This window comes from Orbicella faveolata, unplaced genomic scaffold, assembly GCF_042242905.1.
Source record: "Orbicella faveolata isolate gen_17 unplaced genomic scaffold, um_ofav_v1 contig_14, whole genome shotgun sequence".
Taxonomy (NCBI): Eukaryota; Metazoa; Cnidaria; class Anthozoa; order Scleractinia; family Merulinidae; genus Orbicella; species Orbicella faveolata.
The window spans coordinates 15,403,125-15,415,623 of record NW_028301541.1 but is presented as its reverse complement, the minus strand read 5'-3'; the positions used below and the strand labels follow the sequence as shown (position 1 = coordinate 15,415,623).

The following is a 12,499-nucleotide window of genomic DNA, read 5'->3' as shown; positions in this document are numbered from 1 at the left end:
TCTAAACACTTCATAACACATTTCATCCAAAAGTAACGTATACTGTACGAACCTTTACATGTAGCGCTCATACTGCCCTAATACTCTCTATTCGCACCATAGGCAGGATGGAGAGATTGTACTCGGGAGGGCGTCTTAGCGAATGAGGCTTGGAGATGGGGGCGGGGGGCGGGGGCTCATTTTTTCTGGGTGGTAGGGGGATTATCGAAATGGTTTTCAACTTTCATAAGAGAACTTTAATAGCGTTATACAGATACATAGTTTTTTTTAACATAAAGAACAGTATTTGAAGACTAGCAAGACTTCATATCCTAGCATTCCAGGTGCCTGTCCTGTCTCCTCTTGGGAGTAAAAACATGGAAATATTTTCCTTCAATAACAGACACAAATGGCTACCAACGGAAAATTGACTACTTGAGTCATTTTTAGCTATTTACAGACGAATGGATAAATGTACGTTGCAGTCGTGTTATAAGTCATATATCAACGTTATATTCTCAGGCCGACCCTGGTCGCATGCTCTTGGGTCTCCATATTCCAACACTGAGATCACTGGAACATGAGGCTAACACAGAGCCTCTGCTGCTAACCTGGAGAAACAAAGAAAGTTTTTCCTTTCAGCCCCATGCTCAAAATACAGATTCTCTTTACTAATTATCATACATTCCTTTTAACATAGGTTTTGAGAGTTTGGTGGTACATCAGGACTATATTTTCTATTTGATGATTTACTTGTTCTCATCCCTTTACTTTTACAGTGTAATGATATTAGTCACTGATCATTTTGGAAAAAAAATCAAAAATTTGCAACACAATTAAATGACAAACAGTTACTGGTCCCTAATGAGGTGAAATGACCAGTTTCTATCATCTTTTTGAGAAAATCGAATTAAATTAATGTATCCAGAAAATGTTTATAATAGACCTTTTTAGCAATAGAGCAGCTTTTCTGAATTCCATTGTTTCAGATAGCTATTATGGGATGCTCAGGGGCAAATTAGTATGTATTTGCCCCCTGAGCATTGAATAATAGCTATGCGAAAAAATGGAATTCAAAATAGCTGTAGTATTGGTAAAAAGGTCTATTGCATACATGATGCAGATTGTTATTATTGGTCAAAAAGCATTTCATTTGTTGCTATGTTCACAATGAAGTTTTTACTGACCGATGCTACTTCTCCGGAATGACAATCAAATGAATGCATAACGGATAAAACACAAGAAGGTTCCAGAACCTGTTGAGATGGATTACATTGTCAAATATCAGTTACAGGAAAAAACAATATGGAGAGCATAACTGAACAAACTAAGATAAAAGGTTACCTGTCTTACCCATAGAATTATCTAACTAACCCAATAGCTTTAGCTGCCAAGAACCATTATGCACAGGAACCTACTCATCTTCCTTCATACCTGTCTGTCATTGAAGCCTAAGACACCTACATGTACTGCTTAGAACTGCAGCAAACACCTGCATATAAGTTCTAGTTCTTATTTATCGGGTGATTAGTGAGAAATCAGCCTGAAGATGTTCTTAATATGTTCTTAAACTTTGTGTCATAAATACTGCACATAACATGTTATTAGAGGTTTAGTTAGCATCTTTTATTATAAATAAATAAGTACGTAAACAAATCAGTAAATAAATAAATTAAATAAAAATCTCTCAGGTAGTAAACTAGTTAACACTAACGAGTACAAATGTAACATTAGTTTCAACACTTTTTCTTATTCCAACACCCTCCTCCTTATTATGTAAGAACATGTTTTATTTATCAGACTGAACTGGATCTTATATATATGGTGCTTTATTGGCCAAATTTCAGCCTGATGTTCTTAATCCATTTGTTCTTATATGCACGTGTTTATTGTACCTGCCTACTAGCCTGCAGAAGAAGCAGTTTAGCAGGGGAGAGCAGAATGTACGATACATGGGCACACAGTGCAAGCCTCTCACTCAGGCTACAAGCTTACCCTTGCTCTTTGTGCTTGTGTATTGCGCTTCCAATTTGCCCTCCTAAACTACCTGTTCTGCAGCCTACCTGCCTGCCTCCTCAAAGCTTGCAGTTTTCCTTGAGCTTTGCTTCCCAAACTGTTCACTCATGGAACAGATCAGAAAGTGTTCAGACAATACTTAGACTGCAAATTTTCATGCCATATAATTATGAACACCCATAAAAACAGAAGCGACATTTCTTGATACATACTTTAATAGATTTGTCAGTTGAGCAGACAACAACTGCTCCCCCATAATGACACATTCCAGAGATTTTTCCTTTAGATTCCAGGTCAATGCTAGGCTGAGAAAGAAAAATTAGGTGGGATGCAATCAGCTTGTTAGAGCACTACTCTCTCTCTCTCTCTCTCTCTCTCTCTCTCTCTCTCTCTCTCTCTCTCTCTCTCTCTCTCTCTCTCTCTCTCTCTCTCTATATATATATATAGTCAGCAGTACTTAGTATCTTATGAACTTACAGAGGTGGTGAGTGGTGAATGCAAGGCTTTGCGAGAAGGTGCCTGAAACTAGTGTTTTTCTTTGCGAGCCCAAGACATTTTAACTTCTTGAATTGTGAGACCAATGTTTCAAAGTGTTTTAAATGCGAGTTTGAGATGTTTGGGTTCTAAGACATTCAGACATAAAAAAAGAAAACATTCAAACAAATTGGTACTACGGGACTTTCTTAGCCTTGCATAAAATCAAGACTGTGAGACTCGCAAAACTTGACAAAAATTTTGGGAGACCCATTGTTTTTTAAGGACCATTTGCCACCCCTACTTACATGTGTGCCACATTTGTTAAGTGATGAAATATATTAAAGGTAATACTCACTGTTATTTCTTCAAATTTATCACCAGTGGTGTCCAATAGATACAAGCAACCTTCTCTCCCTCCAGCTCTGAGGTAGTTGTAGCCACATGTGGAACTATGGCACAAGCTGAAGACAGGGCTCTCAAGCTGCAAATTCATATTATAATGGAAAACATTTAATATTTTTATTTCCACAGAGAATAACATTCACAATTAAATTAATAGAATCAGACGTGGGAAGAGTCCGAGCTGTATTATAGTCACCCTGATCTGTAGAATACCACGCCCCCACCACACCCTGAAAACAACAGCTCCGCAAAAGTAACATGACTTTTTTACCTTCCTATTGAACCCTGAAAGTAACAGTCCCCCCAAAAGTAATGACCTGCCTGAAAGAAACGGCCCTTTTAAAATGGCAAGCATTATCTAGGTTATAGGTCTCATGGGTCTAGGATGCACTCCCTGAGTACCCATAATTTTATGCAGTAGCCACCCATTACGCCTCCTCTTGTAAATAAATTTTTGTGTTGAGGGTCGATCAAGGGTATTCATCGACACTTGACTGCAGATGCCTTTAGTAAACATGATCCAATTTTGGACACTCAAGTATGTTGATTAATTCTGTCAGTGGCTAGGCCTTTTACCTTAACTGTTTTATAAACTTGAGCAGCTCTTCTATCATACACTGAGAGAGTTTGATCCTCACTTCCACTGATAATGAACCTGTCATCAACAGACAAGCACAGCACTGGTTTTGAGTGGTTTTTTAACCTGCTGATGGAATTACCACCTATGTGGGAAAGAAAAGATGTAAACTTAGATTAAATTGGTTTTTATAATATGATAAATTAAATGTGAGTCAACATAATTGACTAATTAATTATTTCAATGAATTGACTAATGTTACTTAGTGAAGTCATAACATTAATAGCACTTTCAATGGGTGATTTCGGTAGCGTTTCCTATATCACCTCTAAGGTCCCACAATGAAATGGTTTTGTCATAGGAACCAGAAATTAGCATCTCATGCTCCCAGGCCATGCACAATACTGCTGCTTTATGGACACTGTAAGTTAACAAAAGTAACAAATAAAATGAAGGTGAAAAAATCTCATGTGTGTTGGTCATTAATTAAATAAAAGTAGCCATTATACAAGGGATGGCGAATGATGCCCAGAAAATTGTGAATCCTATCATCTCTTGTGATGAGTATCAAAGTCTTGTTTTAGTGTAGAGGTTTCTTTTTGTCTTGGAGTCTAAAGATAATCACAGTTTCAGATTGTCAAACAAGGATCTTGGCCTCTCATTGAGTCTTGGATTTCATCACCTCTTATACAAAGCATTGTAGCTTTGATCATATACATTATTTTGCATCACTGGATTAAGGAGCAGCTACATGTTATAAGACCCTAATTGACATCTGATAGAGTGCAAGATTCTCCTAGCAAAATTGCTTTTTGCTTCCTTGTACAAACAATGAGAATTTGACATATGGGAGACATACTCTGATTCTCACAAAGCAAACTTGGAATCACATTATTGAAAATTGAATATAACATACCTGAGAGTTGTCATCTCAATGTTTTGTCCTTCAAGATCCCAAAGCTTAATTGTGCTATCCCATGACCCTGAACACACTCTGGGAGCTCCTGTTGGGTCACTAGACAGGCACCACACCCAACCCTGAAATCAAAGATTATCCTCAATTGACTACAGTATAGCTGAGGTTTTATTAAGGGCCAGGCACTGGGTAAGTTGACCAGCTGTGAGGAAGATTTTGCCTTCCTGGTTTAAAGATGATTTCCAGTCCATGCTGCACAGTCTCAGCACCCTTATGTTTATAAATATTATAAATCTCACTCAATGGAATGCGTATTGATATTATTCGTTACGAACCATATACCTTATCTTTGAGGCCTTTCAAATTCTTTTTCCAACAGCTTAATCATTGATTTTTACAGCTGCAAAGTTGTTTCATCAAGTGATATGAGAAAGAACGAAGCAAAAAGCTTTGCATCCATAATGGCGGTTGTTTTGAAACTTTGAATTTACTTCATGTAAGTAGTTGAAAAATGTGTACATGTATTTTGTGATGTGTTACATGAAACAAAACAAAGAATGCAAACAAATTCTCAAGAGTGTGTAGTATGGACTGGAAATCATCTTTAACCACCTTTCAGAAAGTATTTTCTTATAAAGAAGTTCAGTTCAAATGGTTTTGCAAGTGAAAAACAGTCACCCACCTGCTCAAAAATGTTAATGAATCCCTCCCACCTACAGTAACCAGGCCTGAAGTATCAACTTTCCCCATTGATAACTTATTAGACAAAGCATGTTAATTTACATTTATTTTCAAATTTAGTTTTTGAATTCATTCATCCAAATTTGATTTAAAGCAGAATACCAAGTAATGGAGTTACATACTCTTACATGAGCTCAAAGGGGAAATATTCTAACAAGAAATGCAAATAAGTACCACACTCTCCAATCCCGACTCTAATGAATAAGCGTTGATCGTCATTACGTATAACAATCGATTGAGTTGTGTGGTTCCAGAAAATATCTATACCCACCCCACTAAGGGTTATTTCAAATTCCAATGGGGGGAGAGGGGGTCTCAAAAGCCAAAAGCTTCAAAGGAAAGTGCAAGAGCTAAAAGAAGAGAGATGGAAGGATGGGGAAGAGGAGGAGGAGGAGGCAAGTTCAAGCCAAAAAAACACACATGTTCGAAGGGCCCCTGGAACACACATTATTACAAGAAATCTCTTACAATAACTAGATCAATAACCGATGAGAAATATTTGAAAATAAGTTACAAGTAATTTGGGGTTTTATTTAGGGGCTGGGCACCAGCATCCTCAGAGACCCAGGGGCAGTTAGTGGGGGCAGTAAAAGTCTAAATGGGCGAGAAAAAAATTTGGGCACATTTTTTTTTTTCGCCCGTTTAGACTTTTCCCCGCCCCCACTAACTGCCCCTGGGTCTCCGAGGATGGGGTACCAGAGGCAAGTTTAAATTGTCACAAAGAAGTTCATGCAATCAGTTTAAAAAAGTTCTCCTTTCCTGTTAAAACCAGTTTCCCTCCTACTGAAAACATTACTTTATTTTAATAAGACCTTTGATTAATTTTACATGTAGATACTTTGGAAAATAGTTGAATGAGATGAAATGAAATGAAATGCAACCAACCCTGTGACCATCCAGAGCTTGCTTAAAGGACCTCTTTGAATAACCTGCCTCTGTTGGATCTGTCAAGGCATTTAAACTCCACACACCTACAGCACGGTCCCTTGAGCCTGAAATGCACAGGTCTCCACCTTTCATTATATGAACTGCATCCACTGTTGCAAAATGCTGATCTTTGAGCTGATAAAAATCCAACGTGGAGCTGGGATCATTCCAAAACTTGTCCATGTCTTCATGCTGAACACATATACTTTTCCAACTGAGACAAATTAATACGCAAAATGTCTCATCATTAAAGTGCTACCATGATGATGAAATTTCCTTCTGTAGTATCTAAGCCATTTTAAAACAGTAACAAGAATTCTGTATATAATTTAAGAAGAAAAATGCTGTTTACTATTTTCAATTATAATGCATCAAATATATTCATTCATGGGTGATAGGTTCAAATGTGTCACATGACTAAATATTTGCTAGCTAAAACTGGGGAATATCTGAGTGATATTTCCCAGTCCAAAATCCTTGATTGGTAGATTCCCCATATCCGAGCGATATTCCTTGGACATTATCTGTTCCTCGAAGCTCACGGTTTTTGTTGAGCTACACTCTCGGAAAACTGGTTGCTCCTTGGAACAGAGAGTGTCTGCAGACAAATATCTTATTTCCATGCCAAATGGAGGCTATTGCTTATATGTCTGTTTTCACTCCAGAGATATTCAAGTTTTTAAAACATACTCATGAATGTCCAATGCAGCCACAGATTAGAGAGGTTAATATCCTCAGGGGTTCTTTAATCCACCACAATTGGAATGCAATATTATCCGGTACATGCAAGTGGTCATCCATTTTAAAAGTGATAAAAAATGTCAGCCAGAGCATTATTAGTAATGAGAACGCACAAACCTTGATATGTAGTCATAATCTTCCCTTTTGTCTCGCTGTGGCCATCGCTTACCAAACCTTGTCTTCCAGCTAGATTCCGGTGAGAGAAGGTTATGAAAAAGTCTGCATACACATGTCAAGACTCGTAAAGTAAACCGTGCATCAAGGTATGAAAAGATCACAAGTATTAGCTCTGGAGGAAGAGTTGCCAGCGACAAGTGATTGTTTTGATGTGTATTTTGAACACTATCAGGACTTTCTAAATCCTTATGTAGGTCCTTTTGTCTTGTTAATGTGTCTGGATTGGAGGTGGTCAAAATGCAACAGTTTTCATGACAACCAACATTACAATTCTCAGGTGTTATGGGACTCTTGTTTGGTACTTGTGAATCCTTATAACAGAATGGTTGTGGTTTTAGTTCATGACCCTGATCTGCATCATCTCCATCCTGTAGATCACCATTGCAACATCCTTGATGCTCACTAACATCCATTAGTGAGACAGTTTCGAATTGAAACGAAATATAATTCACTTTATGTGAAGCCTGATCTGTGTTTAGTAATTCTTTTTCAGCTGCAGAAAAAATGAATTAAAGCAACAAAATTAATAGGGTCAAATAATAGTTAAAAATATCATTAATAAGTCAAAAATTCAAATCAAAGACAATAGCATAAGAACTTTAGCTACCTTAACCTAGTATGCAAGTTACAGCAGATTCAACTAGTACCTAAATTTCTCCCACACTCTGGAGTGAAGTGCACAAAACTCAGCTCTCTGTCTAAAAAAAATTAATTATACAATCATGTAATAATATTACAAGCAACATTATCAGTGACATCCATATAGACATGCAATTGAAAGTCTGCATATGAGCCAAGTGACTCATCAGGCTGCAGCTTATCCCGCTTTCAGTTGCACGAAGCAAACAGGAGTATTTCTACTCTCTCCTGAATGAGATGCTAGTCCATCGCAGGGTTACCCACCAGCATTAAATTTGCCGCTAACCATTTATACACCTGGGTGGAGAGAGGCACTGTGAGAGTAACGTATCTTACCCAAAAACACAACAAAATGTCCCCGGCCAGGGCTCGAACTCGGACCACTCGCTCCAGAGTCGAGCGCACTCACCATGAGGTCACTGCACCTCCCACATGCAATTAATGGTAAACAGACATGCAATTACTGGTAAATAATATTCAATCGGTTGTGATAGAGACATTAACTTAATTATTCAATTGGAAAACAACCACCTTACACTTCTTATACATGTAGTGTAGCCGTTACAATCCATACAAACTGAAATAGGTGGATCTGTCTCAGTCTGTAAATAACAAGATCTACATATAAACGAGTCACTGGCCAGCTGGCATAAAAGGCTCTTTGGTTAAATCTCACACTTCTAAATACTGTAACCTGAGTGTAACCCTAACAATCCAGTAGGGTTATTAACCCTGTAGTGCTTATTAACAGTGTACATATAAGTTACCCTAGGCTTGTTTTTTGAGCAAATGGGTTTGCATTAAGTCAGTTTTGTTTTAAGTAACAACTCCAGTTTCTTTGTAGAGGGGAGTGAATAGGGGTATGCAAATCCGCCGATCCGTGCCTTTTTTTGCCAAATCAGTCGATCTGACAATATTTTTGTTCAAATCCGAAACAACAACCAGCTCCGGAAACAGAAGTGTAAAAGTTCAAAGGTAAAGAGGTAAACGTGAATGCCATGATTGTAAATATCACGCAAATAGTAAAGAATTAGGCAACATGCTTAATCACTATGTAGCATAATTCCAATAACAGTCTCATACCTAAGTTTAAATGAGATTCGTTTGAAAAAAAAATAATTTGGATGAACTCATTAACATACCGACAAAGGCTGAAGGAAGATCTATGATCCAATTTTTGTTCAGGACCCAAGATCCATACATCAAATATAGACAGGCACAATCCGGAATCCGCGCCAAAATTCACAGCTGATCCACGATCAACTGTGTTTTCAGAATTCGTGAATCTGCTCGATTTATGGCAAAAAACCATTATCTGTATGCTTTTTCAGGCCAAATCCGTCGATCTGAAGACCTATTCACTCTCCCTCTTTGTAGGACTGGTAAGTGGTTTTAAACAGAAAATCTTGAGTTTCAGATAACTTTCACCCGATCTCTTTGGTTTTCTTTCTATCTATCTCCAAGTACATTTGTATAAAATTGTTAATTTTAAGTCCCAGTCTTGGATTTTCAAGCAAGGGTCTTGTATATAGCATGTTGGCGAGTCTTGAATTTCACCATTGGTCACCCCTAGCTCTTTCCCAATCAGCTAACTAGCTGCGTTATGGGAACTTTACAGAATATCTGCAGTTTGAATTGCCATTATACGAAATTAATGTTGAAAATTTGGAATTCCAGTAATTCACTGCGAAAATTGAATAGCACAGAAATTATTTTATTGTGTGAGATGTTTCATATTTATGACAAAGCATACATGTAAATTATGATGTATTTTATTCCTATTAGTAAATCAACCAGCTGCACACGGAGCTGCCTATAGTACAAGAGAAGGAAATCTTCTCTGTTCTGCAGGATATTTAAATTTACCTTTCTTGATGAAAGAGATTTAAAAAGAAGTTTGTTGAGGAATCTACCTTTGCACGTGGATACAATTACTGCAATGGTCATTTGTGATTTCAAATATTTTTTTTTATATTTGCTGAAAAAATGAGCTATTTATGACAATTTGAATTAGATCAGTATCATTGATGATGTATTTTGTAGTCATATACAATAGGAAATCAAGCAGTTGCACATAGCTTGAAAGAGAAGGAAATCTGTGTCAGGACTCTCAGATATTATATTAATATCTTTTTCAATTAAAAAGATTGAAGAGGTTTGAATGAAAAATCTGCCTATTTGCAAGTGAATATATGTGTACATTACTGCAATCATCATTCATGTCTTCCAGTGTCTTCCAATCTGCCGTGTGATTTTTGTTTGCTCAGAAAATGAGCTATTTACGGAAATTGGAAATGAAATCATTGTGAGTATTACCATAGAAGCTCCATTAATGAGTGAATTTTACATACATAATCTTATATGTGGTAGATTTATACCAACTGTGCACCCTAGGGGTCATCAATTCAGTGAAAAAATTCAATTGCTTCTTGCTATTTCAGCTTACAAACACAAGCACAACAATTTGTAATTAAGGTATAACAACACATCATTAGTTTGATGGGCTGAGTGAAAATAGTATGATTTTAACGCAGCTAAAATTTTCGTGCCTGTGGTAATTTCTTTCGAAGTTAATGCTCACGTTTTCCGCCATGCCGTGTGTCACACGTGAGTGGGCCTGCATTTTAGATTTCTATTAGTTGTAGTGATATGAAATTCAAATGATCATTGCGCTTAGTTATTCTTTCAAAATTAGTTGCTATGTACGTATGTTATACCGCCACCGACAGAGATATATATTTAATGACATGGCATTTTTTTCTTTTTTTTCCTTCCTGTAGTAGTTTACAAAAAATACGAATGAATAATAATAAATGATATGTAAGCTTATTAACTGGAAAAAATCTTGAATATTTGAGCAACGAGTGACTTTTTTTTACCTTTAATCACGTTTCAACTGCATAATTTTCGACACAAACTAAGCAAACTTACCTTTGAAGTATTGTTAAGACAATTTCCTGTCACAAAACCTTTCTGGAAACTCTATTCAACAACAAAAACAAAGAAAATCCGAACGAACAATCAATTCACCTGTTTTCTTTTTCATCTAAAAAATGCGAGGCGCAAGGCAAATGGAGCCAGTGCACTGGAGACGATAAAGGCAAACATTATCCGAGCTCTGACGACTGTTTACCGAAGTTTGACGAACAATGACGTCACTGTATTTTCTCTGTTATCTCAATTCGGTTTCTCGTCGGAAAAGATGACATAGCAATTTACCCAGTCCTCTCCGCCTCCAGGTAAACAAGTACCCCAATGGAACTCTGATAAAGATCCTTGTTCCACAACAGGAAAAAAGAGTATTCTCGTCCACATCAGAGGAGAAGGCAAGAGGAAGCGCTTTCTTTCACAAGAATCGTGGTACTTTTTGGAACCTCTGCTTGAGAGAAAGAATTTTGGGCGCCTGCGGATCAAAAATCTCAGGGAAACGGCGTTCATGATATGAGAGAGGAAATTTTATAGCGTCGAAGAAGACTGTAACGCAAACCCGTTTACCGCTTTCTACGCCGGTGAGGAAATGTGAATTTTCAGTTTCGCTTTCGTGCCATTTCACTTTCATTTCTAGAAATTGTCAAATAACTGTGTGGTATATCATTCCTTAGGCTGAAGGAAGCTAGAATCGCCTTCGATTCTGTTCGACTATGAAGTTCTTTGACCAACTGAAATTGCTTTTATGGAAGAACTTTACGCTTCGAAAACGACAACATGTGAGTAGACAAATTAGTTTTAAATTCATTACATGTGTAGTTTTTGTAGGTTGATGATTTAATAGCCATCTTTGGTGCATTTTCTCGGGAGAGGAAATTGTCTCAACAGCTTGCTTTAACTTCGTTTTTTTGGAGCAGCTGGCGCGGTTTGCATCCATGGGCTCATTGCACTGGTACCTGTGGCGAATTGTTCCTTGTTTTGGAAGAAAACGTCGGCGTAAAATTTCTAACAAAATTATTTATTTATTTACAAGGTAAACTGCTATTGTTGGGGGTGTAAATCGCGTTTCAAAGTCAGCTTTCAATGATATTTTAGCCTTCCGAGAAATCTAAAACTTTCGGCTTTATTTTACTCGTAATTCTCAAGTGACCCACACGTTCTGGCTCTCCATTTAGCAATGTAGCTCAAATGTAGTCTTCGCACGGAATCTGCGAGTCTAGTTATCTCTCTGCTATATATTTACGACGTAATCGGCCATTTTCTTGATGGGAAGTTTCATTTTCTGTCAAATTCAGAACACCGAGACAAATTCCCTATTATGTACAGCGAAAATTGCATGTTTTGTACAGCACGGTGACGTAACCCTAGTGTGCTTGTGACGTGCAAAAGTGTAGGACTGACATCCAACTTTCCCACTTAATACTCCAGTGTGTTATACCATTGCTTAGAGACTAACATCGAAGATTGCTTAAGGTTAAAATGAAAGTTTCAAGTCTTTAAGTTCCGTGAATCTCTTGATAGTGTTGATTTGAGAAACATATTTTTGACGCATCACCAGCTTGCTCGGGAAATTTACATACATGAGATGAATGAACGATTTTCAAGTCCACAGTGAAAATTCAGACTGAAAGTTTTAGTGAGTCCCATACATTCGCTAAAAGAAATTTAAAGGAAAATTTCAGTTTTATATTAAGCTTTCAATTTGTATCTTTCTGATAGTCTAGGGATTATCAAATGTTTCTATAACACCTCAGTTGTTTAATGTTGTTTCTTCAAATTAATTGCTAAATTTTTGTTACTTTCTATAATTTCGATCAGAGGTAGTTAATATTTCCACTTCCGCTTAAGAAAAAAATTTCTCTTTTGATATTTCATTCAAAGATGTTTTGAGCATAAGTCATCTACGTGTATATAATATCGATGGCATATGTGTTTGGTATCTGATAATTTGTATACAGTCATGTTCAGTGTATTGTCTC

At 37.1% G+C, this 12,499-nt stretch overlaps 2 protein-coding genes across 5 annotated transcripts in view; one reads left to right on the top strand and one right to left on the bottom strand.

Annotated features, from left to right (window-relative positions):
* Window positions 1-213: 213 nt before the first annotated feature.
* On the bottom strand, window positions 214-10,759 carry LOC110063186 (F-box/WD repeat-containing protein 9-like). Of its 4 annotated transcripts, none has more exons than XM_020770144.2 (11): window positions 10,524-10,755; window positions 7,561-7,651; window positions 6,894-7,446; window positions 5,994-6,249; window positions 4,368-4,489; window positions 3,778-3,872; window positions 3,451-3,596; window positions 2,828-2,953; window positions 2,208-2,300; window positions 1,167-1,235; window positions 214-590 (listed from the first exon to the last, which is right to left on the bottom strand). In XM_020770144.2, exons 3-11 carry the CDS (start codon window positions 7,364-7,366, stop codon window positions 498-500), a joined length of 1,473 nt encoding a protein of 490 aa, XP_020625803.2. In that variant the 5' UTR covers window positions 7,367-7,446; window positions 7,561-7,651; window positions 10,524-10,755; the 3' UTR covers window positions 214-497. The 4 variants fall into 4 exon arrangements, with proteins under 4 accessions (XP_020625803.2, XP_020625802.2, XP_020625808.2 ...); XM_020770143.2 differs by having other exon boundaries at window positions 7,601-7,651; window positions 10,524-10,754; XM_020770149.2 differs by lacking the exon at window positions 7,561-7,651 and having other exon boundaries at window positions 10,524-10,754.
* A 62-nt stretch (window positions 10,760-10,821) lies between these two features.
* The window catches only part of LOC110063183 (phospholipid-transporting ATPase ABCA1-like), a 43,362-nt gene continuing 41,684 nt past the window's right edge, over window positions 10,822-12,499 (top strand). The window contains exons 1-2 of the mRNA XM_089287543.1: window positions 10,822-11,101; window positions 11,195-11,299. Of these exons, the coding sequence (XP_089143669.1) occupies window positions 11,234-11,299 (66 nt within the window). The 5' untranslated portion in view covers window positions 10,822-11,101; window positions 11,195-11,233. The remainder of the gene's footprint in view (window positions 11,102-11,194; window positions 11,300-12,499) is intronic.

What these genes read in the sequence shown, in the direction of transcription:
- LOC110063186 (XM_020770144.2), bottom strand. Translation starts at nt 7,366, where the DNA reads ATGGATGTTAGTGAGCATCAAGGATGTTGCAATGGTGATCTACAGGAT. An exon ending in GATTATGACTACATATCAAG is followed by an intron (nt 6,250 to 6,893) that starts GTTTGTGCGTTC and finishes AATTTGTCTCAG; the next exon opens with TTGGAAAAGTATATGTGTTC. An exon ending in TTCATTGTGGGACCTTAGAG is followed by an intron (nt 3,597 to 3,777) that starts GTGATATAGGAA and finishes TTTCCCACATAG; the next exon opens with GTGGTAATTCCATCAGCAGG.